General features: G+C 42.7%; 1 protein-coding gene across 4 annotated transcripts in view; it reads right to left on the bottom strand.

Moving 5' to 3' along the window:
- Nucleotides 1-12,329, bottom strand: part of plxna1b (plexin A1b) — a 197,189-nt gene that overhangs the window by 20,383 nt on the left and 164,477 nt on the right. For all 4 annotated transcript variants that reach the window (XM_078248071.1, XM_078248069.1, XM_078248070.1 and 1 more), the window contains exons 16-20: nucleotides 9,410-9,577; nucleotides 6,332-6,425; nucleotides 5,036-5,272; nucleotides 3,049-3,192; nucleotides 1,672-1,906 (exon numbers count right to left, since the gene is read on the bottom strand). In XM_078248071.1, the coding sequence (XP_078104197.1) occupies nucleotides 1,672-1,906; nucleotides 3,049-3,192; nucleotides 5,036-5,272; nucleotides 6,332-6,425; nucleotides 9,410-9,577 (878 nt within the window). The remainder of the gene's footprint in view (nucleotides 1-1,671; nucleotides 1,907-3,048; nucleotides 3,193-5,035; nucleotides 5,273-6,331; nucleotides 6,426-9,409; nucleotides 9,578-12,329) is intronic.

Genomic DNA, 12,329 nt, shown 5'->3' on the forward strand with positions numbered 1-12,329 from the left:
TGGTATGAGGGGTAAGGGAGTGACGCAAGGACGGCAACGATCTTGATAGCGTCTTTATAGGATCCTCATAACAGCCGTTTCACTTTACTTCATTCGTTCAGCCTGACATTGTGTTAGCCGTTGGGAGAGGGGACATTTTCTTATGTGTTGCTCTGACCAATCGGTATCAAGTGATATGCCCTTCCTGTCGATTTAATTTTCAGTTGACACAGGAGCTGCGGAAGTGGTTGCTAGGGGAAGGTAACTTTGAAAAGTTCATAGTTGAAGTATTATTTCTGTAAATTGATTTACAACAACTTGTACAGCTGTGTCAATCTCGTATACACTTGTTGCCATTTTTGTAGACGTTTTTTAATTTATTTTTTCATGGATGCTGCTAGGTAGCTAACAGGCGACAGAGGACAATGTTGCCATTTTTAGTCATGCCTACAAAGCTCTGATTGGTTGACTGTTTCTCCAACTAGTCGAAACAGCCAGTGAGCACAACACCAGAATGTATGATGTGCTGAACACATCGGCGGTGTGGGCATCACTTTAGAGCTCTGAAACCAAGATACATTTACAACACAAGGACGGTCAATCAAAAAAGACAAGATGCATCATGGGAAGTGTAGGATCCGGCCTTTTTGAAGCTTGACCCAGGGAAATCAGGATATCTTGGCCATTGTTGCATTAACTATGACCATTACTTTTTATGTGTCCCCCATATTTATTGAAATGCATTGCTACATTGCAACAACTATTAAAAAATAAAACATATACTGATTATCTGTCAATATCGAGTCTGAGCTAACATTTAGATATGGTTTCTGTATGTTAGTGCTGCACAGTGCACCTTTCCAACATAAACCGAACTTGCAGATCATCTTTGGAAACCCCTACTAGTAACTAAAGTACTTGCACAAAGTATGTTGTTTTATTTGATGTTTACTAAAGCAGTGCAACAAGTGATCTTGAATAAAAATGTATTCTGATGATCATGGTTATCAGTATTCTCCTTTTCTTTCCCCCCCATCTGCTTCTCTCGTTCTTGCCAGACAAACCAGTAACAGGATCAGTAGACTCTCACTGGATCCATGCTGTTTCCTGCCAAATGAATATATGCTAATGTACTGGTGTGTAAGTGTCTCTGCCCCTGCTTTAGTCATTGCCAAACCCCTCCCTCCTTACTATCCCTCACTTTCCCACCTCTGTGCCCTGCATCTAGCTAACCTCCATCTCTCTCTCCCTCCCTCTCTCAGTGTGGATGGTAGTGAGGCCAGCCAGGCAGCTCTCTCATGGGGTAGAGAGCCAACATCTGGTGGCTGGCTCAGATCAAAGTACTCCTCTGGAAACACACCAACACGCAAACGCATGCACACACACACACACACACACACACACAGCTGCCACCTAACAGCAGGGGGACAGTTGGCAGTGAGAGGAAGGGGGAAATAGAGAGTCAAAGAGAAAGCAGAGAGATAAATGGATAGGACTATTGAATGGGAGTTGTGCAGCTTTTGAGGTAAGCTGCAGTGAGGGAGAGACTTAAACAAAGTTATTTGGGGAGAGAACCAAGTAGGGAGAAAGATGAAAAGAAACTAGGAGAATACATGCATTATGAAAATAACTTTTGAGGTTTGAGCAGTTAGCGCCACACCCCTCTTATGATCAGGTTTTGTCCAAACTCACCTTCCTTGCACTCAAGGGCCACCCTGGACTCCAGGTTGTCCATCTGCAGTTGCAGCCGTTTGAGGGTGCGGTCCGCGTCCCGTGATTTTCTCTTATAAGCAATCAGCACCACAATGATAACCAGCAGGAGCAAGCCACCACCTCCTCCGATACCAATGATGGCAGGCAGGGTGAGCAGGCTGTCGGAGTAGATCTGCAAGGTCCCCGGTGAGTATTCAAAGCCTCCAACACGCACCTGGTACAGCGACACCAACAGAAAACTTACATTCTCTTGACACCACATTAAAACAAATCTGTGGGTCTGTTTGCAACAGAATTTGGCAGGGTCCCAAGCTGAAGCTGTATACCATCTTCATTTACGGTTAAATTAGATGTTGATACCAAAATTAGAGCTGTAACTGTGCATGATGTGAAAATCATACAAAAACATTATTTGAGCATTTTTAAATAATCTTCATCTACAAGAGCTACAGTTCCACATGATGGCAATGGTAGGCCTACACCTGTCCACAACCACTATAAATCAATTATAGTGATTAAACACTCTGCAAGGTGCTAGTGCTAATTCCCACATTGCATTTATACAGGCAAACCAAGCTCTGTCAAGTTGAGTCAAGTGCAGGCCAAAACTCCCCCAAAGCCTTTATATCTGGGTTGGGGAAGGCAACATCTGTCCCCCAGGGCTGTCTTTGGAACCAGTAACACAAGTTTACACAGTCACACACCCATCTGACTTTCAACCATATCACATCGTAACAGTCCTGGCTTGCAGTGAACACGCAAATTAAAAAAAAAAAAACGTTGGGATGCGTTTCCACCCCCCCCAATCCCCCACCCACCAAACGAGACCGATCAAAAGCTTCTAAGACATAAATACAGTTGAAAACACCGCCAGCAGTATAAGAGACGGGATGTGTGTGTTTGTGTGCATGCAGCTATGTGAATGTGGAAGAGAAATCTAGAGTAATTAAAGAGATTTAGGTCTGATGGATGGGGAGGAAAGAATGAAATGAATGAATGAAAAGGCAGGAAGTGGGGGATAAATACATCCCCCCTCTTTATGTCAATCCACAGCGGAAACAGCACTGAGAACAGGAGCTATAGAAGAAGACGGGCTGAGTGGCTGAAAGAACTGTGAAAGCCAGATGCTCTAGAGGTGGCAAGAAAAAAAAAAAATCAAGCAGGGTGATGAAATAAGTTACTCAAGATATAAAAATGTAACTTAGAGAGGGATGATGCCCCTTTTTCAGGTTTTGTATGGCTGTATCCAAACACCTTACACTGGGTGGCCCCATGCTTTGCTCCGTGTGTGACACATCACACAGTGGAAAACATTCAACGAACAGTAATATAGACAAATATTAAAGTTTAACTTACAGTGACTTTGTGTTCTCCGGTCAGGTTGGGCCATTCACACAGCAGCTGGCTCTCAGACAGGGTGAGAATGCAGGGCGTCTCACCGATCAGCACTGTGTAGTTCAGCTTAGCGTTTCCTGGGGCTGCAGGAATTAAGTTACGGCCCTGGAAACAGACACGCATGCTTCGGTTACTTACATAAGGTCTAAGTCTACGGTGGTCCACATAAATAGAATATTAATCATAGTTAATCATAGTGGAGTATAAACGCAAAAGGATTCACTTAAACTGTGATTTATGTTGTCGAAAAAACTTCAGTTTCTGATTGACACGCAGGGTCCATCAATAGTTCAGCCATTGCTCTAGTGTGCAAGGTACTTTAAACTGCAGGCAGCCATAGCAACAGTGCCTCTGCACTGTATATCAGAGGAAACACTGCACAGAACTGACTAGTCGTTTTCTAACTAAATTACCAAGTCTATGACATTGCTCTTGAGTTAAAAATGTAACTAAATTACGACATACTGTATACTACGTACTAATGTACTAAATCTAATCAGTGATTAGATTATTTGATCCAGATCTGGTGGATAAGGTCTGGCACAAGTAAAAAGACCGTAAAAATGTGTTGGTTACGTAAGGGTCCTGGAAAGTACAATAACTACATTCTACATAAATCCCCCCTCTCCTCTGATACCTCCACCTACCCCTCCTCATCCTAACTCACTGTGCTTTGTGGAGTGGGATGAAATAATTGCTGGCAAATCTTGATGAACGTCTAATTTCTCTGCAATTATCTAATAGGATGCCATTTCTGTGCTGCTTATTTCTGCAATTCTTTACTTGGAGCACGGTGGGATAATCAGAGCTTTTCATTATAGAATTATATTTAAAGTTACAGGGGAGAAAGGAGTGATTCTTCCTTTCTAAAACTCCGCCCTGATTGGCCAAGAGAAAACAGGCTTTCGTTTTCCGTGAAATTGCATGATAATTTTCTCTCTCGCTCCTGAGGCTTTGAAGTTCGAGGGGAGAGGTGAAATGACAAAAGACAGCATAGGTGGGTGGGGCAAAGCCTTCATAAATGAACTCTGGATTCAAATGTGTACTGCCTCTATGGCTAAGAGTAAACATGGCTATGAAGTCTCTCTTTAGAAGTTATGTGATAACAATCTGAGCAGGTGGCATAGCAACGCATGGATCCACTTTATAAACATTTCTTTCCTTTGCACCTGATTTTAAGGGGGAGGTTTTGGTAGCAAACGTTTTTTTTTCCCTGAAAGGTCTCCAAACCCTACTGAAGACAGCAGGCGAAGAAATAACATCTTTCAAGGTTGTGGCACATCTGAAAAACTGTAAGGCTGTGTTGAAAGGAAAACTCTCAAAGCAAGAGGAAGGAGAGAGTAACGTCTCTTAACCGGAATGTTTGGAGAAAATCATTTCAAGTGCCTGTCAGCCTCTTATCAGTTGTGTTGGATGGTGACTAGGAGGTCGCTGCAGCATTTTCTAAAATAACTATTTGTGAGATTGAGCTTTTAATGTTGCTGACGATACTCAACATTACTGGAACGCTGCTATCTGCTATTACTGCTCTTCTAGTGTGTCAACTGAGTGCTAACACTCAGCTAGCATTCTTCTCCTGCTTCTTCCAGACCTTACAGAGTAACCTTCGAAAAAAGCTTTGATGCAAAACCACCACAAACTCCATCCTGACATCTTTCCCTCAGACATAAGTACCCTTTATCCCCACCTATGCCTATAGGAGAGAGGACAGCAGAAATAAAATTTGAAATGTGATGCAAAAAAAGGAGACAGGAAGAAACACCAGACAGAAATAATAAATGGGAAGACACAAAGAGAGGAGAAAGGTAGAGATGGAGGTAGAAGACATTAGAAGGGAAGCTGAAAAGAAAGTCAAGATTTAAAATAGAAAGGATGTGATGGATGTAAAGCAAAGCAAGGTAGAGACAAGGCCAAAACAGATCAATGCTAAGAGCAAGAGGCAATTTACCTTGAGTATGAGCGGTGAGCTGGGCTTCAGCTCCAGCATGCCCGAGGGGCTCAGAGGTTCGAACACGGGGTCCGGGTGGTAGCTGAAAGTCTCGTTTACCACCAGCACAGAGCGCACGTCATCCATGACAAAGCCGATCTCATCAGGACTGCTGCCGGACTCCGAAAAGCCTTTTTCAGATCCGGCCACAGAGGGCGCGAGACACACCATCACGGTGTTGTTGACGACCGTGCAGTTCTAGAGAAGGGGAGGATGGAAGAGTAAGGGGAAAAATAGGAAGTTAGAAGAGAGGAAAAAAATAAAAGGAAGAAGGGAATGTGAACAGGGGAGAAAAGTTTAATGTTTAATGAGGTCTTATCTAACAATCTTTCTACCTTGTTTACACTGTTTGCAGTATCGGCAATAAATAAAAAATAGCAGATTTTTAAATGATTACTCAAAAGATCAACAAAGTCAACAATATATAAGATGGCTGAAACAGGGGTTATGTGATATGAGTGATTAAATCTCTCCGTAATGACATAATGAGGAAGAGGCTGGCTTAATAACATCAGTGTTGTAATCATTGTTGATATCATCTGGAAATCCCCTGTGGGGTTCGACACTTAAATCAGTCACCGATGAACAAATTAGACTGTAATGACTCACATAAAAACAGGAGAGGTCAGCCAGTAGCTATTAACAATAACAGCAGTTTTCAAAGCATGGTATAGCCTTACATTATGTTCTATATGTCACATACTAACACACTCAGACACAAAGGATGTGTCCAACCACAAAGACACAGAACGCAACTGTGTTTATAGGTCAACAGAAACAATAACCAAGCTAAATAAAACATGACTGCAGAGAGTGGGACAAAAGAAAGAGAAGGTATATTTTTACTTTCGGATAAGAGCGGGAGAAAGGTTAGCTAAGCCCCATGGTGCTAGGTGAAGAGAGGGGGATTTGCCAGAGCTGCTTTATTGCTGGTTGACATTTCAAAGGTTAAACTGCTAAAAGGAAATTCAACATCAAAAACAAACAGAAAATGGGCCCTTGGCTGGTTGACCGACAGGTCAGGTGTGTGCGTCTGTGTCCCAGGAGTGCGTGTATCATGTTTTTCCACAGAGAAGGAGACAGCAGAAAGACACAGAGAGAGAGAGAGAGAGAGAGAGAGAGAGAGAGAGAGAGAGAGAGAGACACACCTGTGTGTCTATATTGGTCTCACTCCGTCTCACTTGCCAAGTCAAGTCACTGTTTTTTTTTGTTTTGTTAATAAAAACTGTGTGCGGGTGTCTGGATCTGACCACTTACATTTTCGGACTTGGCAGCTCCATACTTGGCTCTCATTTTGGGCTCCTTGATGGTGGCCAGATTGGTTCCAGTGATGGTCAACATGGTTCCTCCACTATAAAAAGAGTAAACAACACTCATTGTAGAGAAAATCAGGACAAACACAATTATACAATGTTACTGGGAAAATAAAACCAATTCTATGTGCACTTTTGTGTCAGACATTCATGTATCTCCCTCTGTTCTTTGTCTTGCATGGTCCACATGCATACAATATTCAGCAGGCCTATCAGTAGAGATAAATGTTAATAAATCTGTTCTCTGTGGGAGCCAAGAGGGCCCTCCAGTTGGTGATTTACCATTAATACTCGCTCCTTCAGTAGCCTTTCGCCTGCTTATTCATGGAAGCCCATTTTCAGGTAATCATAGCAACGCTAAAGTCCTTGCATGAATGTTAAAAGCTTCTTTAAACCGATATGGAAGCTGGAGGGAAGAATAAGCAAATATGTAGCATTACTCCTGAGAGCTGAAGCTTTTGGCCTCTCCTCAGCACCTCTCCAAAGCCAGGGGAGATTTTTTTCAAAGTGTTACACTGCCATATTTTTCAGCATGAGATACACTCAGCAACTGCACCGCTGTCAGTGATCTGACATGTTTTGTAACCTTTACACCTGTGACCTATTCAAATCTACTGTATGCAACACTGACCAGCGGAGACATGGGTAATATGGGTGAGAGTCCTATTCCCCCACACAGCCTTCTCGACAGCCTCTGCTGGCCTGAGAGGCTGAACTTTATCTTGCGTGAGGTGTTCTGACAGCAGCTAAATAAGTTAGCATACAACCTAAAACTGGAGTTGGGTAAGGCGCGGCTTGAAGCCTAGTGCCAGTGTGAGTCACCACTGGCACCAATGAACAAAAAAAGCAAATGATACACTGGCCGCTCCTGTATATTGCTAGGTTTCACACAGGCAATGATACACCAACAAAAACAACATACTCTGTAGTATTGTTCAAGTGAGGTGAGGCCAGTCCCAGGCCTTAAGGTGAAAGTGGCCCTGGGAAGGAGCTAGCAGGAAGAGAGGCGATAGAGGGCTCAGGGTTATTGAGAGGCTTATGGGAGAGCGACAGATGTTGAAGTTGGGAATAGAGTCTGGTGTGAAAAGTGAGCAGACAAAGGAATTCAGGAGATTTACATACAGTTACACATTTGTTGGTGAAATAGCAGAACGTAGGGCTCAATAGTCAACAGGGGTAGAGGATAAGAATTTTTTCCACACATACAGTGTACACTTTAATAGTAAACTGAGTGCACTGCATTACACTGTGTAAACAAGGTGGAGTGTCATGCATTCTCCACAGTGCCATGTGTCTGTGTTGTTACCTCTACCTGAAGGGAGGGGAACCAGTCTGAGTCATGTCAGATTTGTGTTTTGGACAAGAGAGGCTCAGCGCTGTTTGAAACCCCCACCCCCCTGCAAAAGGGTCACCAAAGGGGACGCCGCGACAAAATAGCTTGGTAAATAAAAACGTGATTGGCCTGGAGAACCATGCACCTCCTCCTATGGGAGCGCTGAGTGAAACATCAAACACAAGCCGAGTGCCGAGGTTATTTCCACCCCAAAGCTGGAACTAACACTTTCATTTCCCCTTGCCTTCCCCTTAACATTTTTTCATCCCATTCTAAATGAGACTTTTCATCCGCTAACACCTCTATAGCATGATGAGAGAGTGTGTCTCCCTGCAGAGTTTTTAACGCGGCTCCCATTTTCACCTCAACCCCCTGCGATGATGCAGAAGTGGATTGTAACACTGTCTGAACAGACCGTGTGTCTAGTGGAAAAAAAAAAAAAAAGCTGTACTGAGAGGCGATACTACCAAATAAATACTTGTAATATACTATACACAAGCCAGAGTTGCTTTAATGACAAGACATATATGACTCCTTCCCCCTTTCCTGACAGGCGTTCAATATAGGCCTTTACTTATCATATGGACAACATCCATAGATATTTTGATTTGTATTTCTAGTTCATTATTTAAATACCTGCTTGTATTTGAGAATTTCAAGTAAATGCAACAACAACAAAAAACATACCGTAACAAAACTCAGGAAATAAAGTAAGACATATTCCTGGAACTATACTTTGTAAGTAAATGAGACAGTCAACAGTGTGTGTTTGTGTGTATGTGCTGGCTTCATTTCTGAGCTGATGAGTAGAGGAGTTTCTAGGTCATGCTGGTGAGCCCATTAGCACTTGGAAGCTCCAAGCTTTTTTTTTTTTTTTTGCCTCCACAACACAGCTTGTGTTTGCACAGGAAATCTTCCTGTGGCTATGTAGTCTCATTTCAATAAGTCAAGTAATATTTACAGATACATCTCTGCTGCAGCTCATCAACTGTAGCACTGCACTGCTTCAGGAGTCTCCTTTACTGCTGTTCCTGCTCTCAAAGTTTTTTCTACTTTTGAAACATAAAGATAAACAGAATAAATAATATGCCTTTGAAAAGCAAACTGGAGTGAAAATGGAGAAGAATGTTTAGGTTGTTTTTTTTTCCTTTTCTTCGAGACATAGCCGGGGAGTATGCTAGCAGAATATTACATTCATCACATACAGAGAGTTCATATTTCGTCAAGTTGCCTGTGCTCCTATTAATGTATATCCCAAAAACAACCACAACCAGGGATTAATAATGTACTGATGCATTTGTATATGTTCTATATATGTGCATCAAGCAGAATTGAAGATCAAACACTGTGTTAGCGTGAATTATAAATAATGAAATAATCATATGACATTTTACAACGAAAGCTGATGGAATTAGTTATATGGTGCAGCAGGACTTCAAAAATACATCAATTTATGCCAATATTGCCTAGTTTTCAAACCTTTCCTCTGAATTATTCAGTGTGTATTACTTTCACGGTTGGCATACACCATGTATGCAATATTGGGAATGAATTAAACAATCATGCAGTCTCGGTTTTGAGATAGCTGTAAGCTTCTATGCAACACAGAAAATCCTCCACATTTATACAAAAGGTTCATCTTTGCTGATCCCAGACTAGCTGAGGGAAAGGCCCTGGTTGTGTCCTCACCTGGCGATACTCCAGTCGGGCTCGATCTTGAGGATGGTGGGATCGTCCGAGTAGTTGAACTTGACCTCTGGGTTCCTCAGCTCAGCAGAGTTGATGTCCACCATGACCGGGGTGGTGCCAGGGGTTTGTCCCGCCGGGGTGACACACACTATCTCCTTGTTGCTCCGCCTGAAAGAGCAGGAGATGAAGGGAGTAAGGGAGGACAGGAGGGAAAGATAAAGACAGATTTTACATACAAAGGATGCTGATGGTCTCTCTTAAAGCACACTGTGTGCTCCAACTAACGATACCAGAAGGTCTTGAAAAGGATTTTGAGTATTTGGGAGCTGACTCTCTGACAGGCTATAAGACAGACACACGGAATAAAAACTCAAGTGCAGCACAGGAAAGAAAATCCTACTTCATCCCTTAAATAACTCATTAATTATTTATCAGATGTGACAAAAAGGCGCACGCACACACACGCGCACGCACACACACACACACGGTGACACAGTTGCTTATCCACAAGGCCGACATGTTTCAGTCTGTCCAGCCGTGGTTTCATCAGCCAGAATCACAGAATGCTGTACTTCAAAGCTCTCTTTCCCTTTCTCTCTCTTTCACTCACTCTGTCTCTCCCTCCCTCCTGCGCTTTCTTTGGCTGATAGATCTGAACTGGCAGATCAGGCTGGTCGTCTCTCTGTGTGATGTAACTCCCTCCCTAGCAGACAGGCAGCCAGCTGTGACCTGCTGGGAAACTTTGTGCCGCTGCCAGAAACTTTGTGCTCCACTCCAAGTGGCTCGTTCCACCATCCCCTCCCCCTGTCAGGGGGAGACACTGCTGGCCCAAGCGGCGGGAGGATAGCTACCTGTGAGACAGCATGTGTGTGCGCGCATCTACGTACAGTATGTGAGTAATCAGTGTGTCGAGCAGGTGCACTTTGACTGTGTGGAAGTCTGAATTTGCATATAAACACAATGCGCAGGTAGAGGATTAACATTGTGTCAGTATGTGTTTTGTGTCACTCGTCGTCTGCTAACAGCCTACAGTGCACTGCAAGCATGAGTAAATGGGTGTGTGTGCATTGTGCAGGCATGGTGGCAGGCGGCGCAGTGTGAAATTTTGAACATAAGTAGAACAAGCTGATTCTTACACAAATCCTCCCCCGATATCTGCTGTGAAAGTGAAATCCACAGAAAGAATGAAGATGATGGATAAGATGAAAGAATGAAAACCTATTTTTGCAGCTCAATCCTGGCGGCTTGTGGTAGAGTGGAGTTGGGTTTGGATACTGAGCGAAAGCAAAAGACGGGGCAATCACGTGTCTTTGTCGGACACATGCCTGCTGTCTCCCAGTAGGCAATTTCAACAGCGTCCTCAGACTGAGAGGGGACTGAAGAGGGCAAAAATGAAAATGGTTTTCCACATTCCACTAGTGCTGTGTTTCCATGACAACCATTTCCACAACACTGTGGAGAGCGACTGTGGTGCCACGCACGTATTTTTGACAAGGTTGCGGCCACACAAAAGAAAGCCAAGAGAGGGGACACAAAAAAAGAGAGAAGGAAAGAAATGGGGTTGCGGAGGGAGATAAGAGGATGAATGACTTGGAGTAAATAGGTTTTGATTAAAGCGGAGGCCCCACTGAATACAAAGACACATTAAAGAGATGGACTCAACCAGTTCATTACTTTGGCCATAAAGGTTATTGCTGCTCAGTGAATGAAAGGCCAAGACTATTATACTCACCTTTCTCGGGATGTGCTACAGTGCTTTAAATTGGCCTTTACTTTTTCTTTTGATATGATATAAACGGAACTTGATAGGTCCAAGCTCATTAGTTTGACCTGTCACTTGTTGCCTGAAAGAAGGGAACCACTATAACAAAAACTCCAGTGTTATAGAGAATTTGCTCTAAAAGCGAAACAAGAAAGAAAGAAAAAAGAAAAACTCTGGACTAGTGACTCAGCAACAATGGTAAAACATATAAGAGGAGTGTAAACATGTTCTCCGTTACAAATTAGTCACCTTCTCTAGTGAAGATTTTGCCTGAACATTCCATTTTAGTACATAGGTGCTTGTTTTAGTTCACTAACAATGTTTTCTGTGAGGTTTCTCTGCCATTTGCCAGACACCATACATGAGTGGATTTAGTCCAGAGCTCAGTTTGCTGTCACTTTGCCAGGAAGGGACTCAAAGAAACAATAGAGTTCTTGGCTGGAGGAATTAAGAGTCATATCCAATTGGATCTTTGTCTCCTCTTCTTTAAATCCTGGCACAATCTCTTGCAGAGTGAGTGACAACGGAAGATAACGGTGGCACATTATTCTAAAAACGTATTTCACACATAAGTTCAAAGCAGGAAAAATGTGAGTTACCAATTACCAGCAACACCATATCATTTCTTCCAAATTATAGTCATATCTCTGACAAAATGTGGGCCATGCACTTAAGTAATTCACAGCACAACTGAACAATGATATCAGCTTCCCCGAGAAAGGCTACACTGTCATTCTCACAATTGCTGTGAATTACAGTACTGCAGGTCATCCTGTTGCTGGCAGCATTTTTCAGACATTCCTCAAATCAAAGGCTACCAGGAAAAAATGCGTTTACGAAAAGAAAAGAAAAAAAGAAAACAGGAAATAACTATAATTATCAAAACACAGAAGAACTGTAAAAGATGGCAGAAGTAAAAGAGGGGTGGGGAAATCATTATGAATGGTAATTGTCTACAGAGGAGCATTAGCGAAAAAGAAAACATTTTCTTTCTTTTCATTTTTTTTTACATATTTACGCTCTTTCGCTGCATGCACATTGTTCTCCACCGTTTGGAGAGCTTTTATCAACACAGTCCCTGAATCCAGAACAGCGCAATGGAAGTTTAAACTGTCCATTTTTCCAGTGAAATCAGCCTCAGGTATGATCATAGATTTA

The sequence above is a fragment of the Sander vitreus genome, chromosome 4 (assembly GCF_031162955.1).
Source record: "Sander vitreus isolate 19-12246 chromosome 4, sanVit1, whole genome shotgun sequence".
NCBI lineage: Eukaryota > Metazoa > Chordata > Actinopteri > Perciformes > Percidae > Sander > Sander vitreus.